Source organism: Priapulus caudatus, unplaced genomic scaffold (genome assembly GCF_000485595.1).
Source record: "Priapulus caudatus unplaced genomic scaffold, Priapulus_caudatus-5.0.1 Scaffold11, whole genome shotgun sequence".
Classification (NCBI taxonomy): Eukaryota; Metazoa; Priapulida; class Priapulimorpha; order Priapulimorphida; family Priapulidae; genus Priapulus; species Priapulus caudatus.
The window spans coordinates 644,535-647,777 of NW_014577072.1; the positions used below are offsets into that span (position 1 = coordinate 644,535).

Below are 3,243 nucleotides of genomic sequence, written 5' to 3' on the forward strand. Positions count from 1 at the left end.
TGCATGCTTGATCTACCAGCGCTGTATGCTTGATCTACCAGTGTTGCATGCTTGATCTACCAGTGTTGCATGCTTGATCTACCAGTGTTGCATGCTTGATCTACCAGTGTTGCATGCTTGATCTACTAGTGCTGCATGCTTGGTCTACAAGTGCTGCTTGATTGATGCCTTGGCAGGGCATGCTTGTTGTACCAGCGGTACATGCTCCCAGTCCCGCTTGCATATGTATTGTGTTCTATCGCTGCGTGCTTGGATTCTTATAGCAATGCATTCCCGATATACCAGTACTGCAAGGTTGGTGCTTTAGTAGTATACATAATACTTGCGTGTCCCAGTGCTAAATTCTTGTGCATCTGTGATTTAATGGTACACGATCAGTGAAACAGCGCATGCGCGTGGAACAGATTTTTCCAGCTGGCTATCCTGACGTGCCATACCCCAAACATTGCTCTAAGCATTACTCCCCCACCGTCCCGATAAATTAATGAGAATGCAAATAAGCCAGAAAGGTCTCCGCGTGCTGCTTGTGGTTATTTAGCGCATTCGCCAGCACACCTGCACAGCTTACGCTTAATTAGAACTCAGTAGCTCAGAAAACCGATTGCTGCCGCTACAATCGCTGTTATGAAAAATTCCCGTCTTTTTTCGTCTGTATCGACGTCTGTGGCGGTATTCATGTACGCCCATTACCCACGCACGCACTCACACACGTACACACAGACGCACACACCCATTTTCACAAGCGATTTTTGCTTAAACAAGTATATCAAGTATATTTATAGTGGCCAGTCTGAGAGCAATTTTCGCTACGAACTCATGCGAGTGCATGCGGCATACCTTTTGTAAAGCATTAACTGGATTCAAATTTTACCCCGACGCTAAAGTTTTATGGACTTCGTGATATGTTTGTAATTTTTCATGTTTGTTTCTGTGGTCATAATCGTTTTACGTGTGTGGGGAGGCATTTAGGCATACAATAGGAAGGCATGCAACTTGTTAGATGAAACATTTATCCGATTATAAACTGCGTTTGTTTCTCCGTGTGCAGTGCATGCTGTGTCAATATACGATGCCACCACCGAGATCCAATATACACACCTACTTCAAAATCACATTTGCTTTTTAAACTTGGCATTCAAACACATATTCAGCATGCAGGGTCCTTTCGAATTCATACTCAATCTCTTTAACGCTATATCTATATACACGTATAAATGTGTGTGGGTGTGTAATGCATAGATATCGCTTCGTATATTATTCTAATTCTCATATATTTACCCTTTTCTTAATTTTAACTTCGCCAACTATCAATATTTCTGACGCGTCCTAGTCATGTTTACACAGTGATTGCGGCTCGTGTTTTGACAGTAATCGTATTTCTAACGCGCATTTTCTCTATTGATAGGAAAGCACACGCAGGCCATAGTTGACATGTCATCGCAATCATCGTCAACGTCGGCGGCGGTGTCGCTGTCGGGCAGACTATACACTGTCGTCGCGGGGTTGCTGTTGTCGCTGCTGCTGACGGCTGTGCAGAGAGGCTGCTTCCTTCGGTCGGACAGTTCTACGCCGACACGCGTCAGAGGAAGGCCCGCCGGTACTGTGAGGTGCTGTCGCAGCAATTGCCAACGGCTCCGGTCAAATATAAGTGCAATTTCGTGGAGCAAGCGCGAGGATAGGCTGCTGACGTCACGCCGGGTCGCTGACACTGCTGCTGATTCTACAGCCGATGACGTGGTGTCGGCGATAAGAGACGTTGTAAGCGAATCGGCCGATACTAAGTGGAGAATAAAGAAATCAAGCGTACCAGATATCAGTTACTAGCACCTTTTTTTTAAACACCGTAGATATACATATATGATGCACCATGTTATTTTTGTAAATATATTTATGCGATTATGATTTATTATTAGTAGCACGTAATCACTTTCGCTCGCAACGTTCCGCGAAGCGCCGCATAAATTAATGATAATCTAAGACATTTATTATGTACCATGAAGTCAAAGAGGGATGGTCCAGCTTCCGTAGAAGCTGAGTTCAAAACAGGCACAAGCAAATGCAAATGCAAATGCAAATGCAAGCTTTATGATATTCTTGACGATAGCACGTGGAAGGAGTGCTAATGTAAAATGTAGTAATGTACATGTGATATGTTTAGATACCGCTTTTTGGTAACGTGTACATATGCCCACCGTGGCGAGATGCGAGTCAGTTTGCGGCTATATTTACCTTGAGATTAGAGTATAGTAAATTGAGAGAAAACATCATCAGCTTGTTTAACCTATTGCATTTGTTCTCTGTGTTAGCGAGATATATCGTCGTGGCATTCATGAGCATTGTATACACGCGTAAAGAAAATAGAGCAATGAGAGGCGATATGGATTTTTCAAAGCCGCAATTTGCTCGTCAGGCAATGTATAACCATGCGCGCTCCCTGCAGCTATGTCCATCCCCTGCATAACTTGCTAGGCAAAGCATGAAACTGTAGCGAGGATATTTCATACTCGATATAACCAAGAAGGGCGAACGCCATACAGGTTGGTGGTACGGTTCTAAACTAATTTTAGTTATATTTCGGCCGCGGATAAACGATGACGTTCCTGCATGGTGCGGTGTACGGTGGCGTCGTTTGCGCGCAAATGTTCACTATCTACATGTTGCAATTGTTTCTTACGACGTCATACATTGGGGTTCGTGAAGGTCATTACTCATGAGATTCGTGGCGACGAGTGTTTTGCCTTCGCGCGCGAAGTGCTTAGATGCTGTGCTGTCGTGAGAGACGGAGGAATCACGAACGAAGCTGATATGAATAAAAATATACGCCTTGTCGTTTCACGGGACGGTCAAGTCGTGCGTTTGTTAGCAACTTGGTTCTTATTCATATATGGACAAAGGTTGGAAGGCTAACCGAATGTTGTCAATCTCTCACAGCCTTCGCGTTCTCCCTTTCTGACATTTTTCGCCCCTCGATTCTCATATCCCGTATTCCCACCTTTACCTACCCTCGCCTTTCTCGCCATTTAATACATCACTAAAAATTGTTAATCGGAATGAAAATTCTAATCATATTCGTAATCACCGAGCGTAACCAAATGCTGTATACATATATGCATAGTAATGTAATACACTATGGTATGCTATCATTCTACTCGTGGCGATCACGAGTAAGAGAAAAGCAATTTGAAAATTAAAACCGTTAGTCGCATTCCGTTTCTTTCAATCAATAGCACCTGGATGGAAAAA

The 3,243-nt window shown here is 43.6% G+C and overlaps 1 protein-coding gene across 2 annotated transcripts in view; it reads left to right on the forward strand.

Annotated features, from left to right (window-relative positions):
• The window catches only part of LOC106807778, a 56,104-nt gene extending 53,253 nt beyond the window's left edge, over positions 1 to 2,851 (forward strand). For both annotated transcript variants that reach the window (XM_014810229.1, XM_014810237.1), the window contains exon 5: positions 1,406 to 2,851. In XM_014810229.1, coding sequence (XP_014665715.1) covers positions 1,406 to 1,824 — 419 coding nt within the window. In that variant the 3' untranslated portion in view covers positions 1,825 to 2,851. The remainder of the gene's footprint in view (positions 1 to 1,405) is intronic.
• The last annotated feature ends 392 nt before the right edge of the window (positions 2,852 to 3,243 follow it).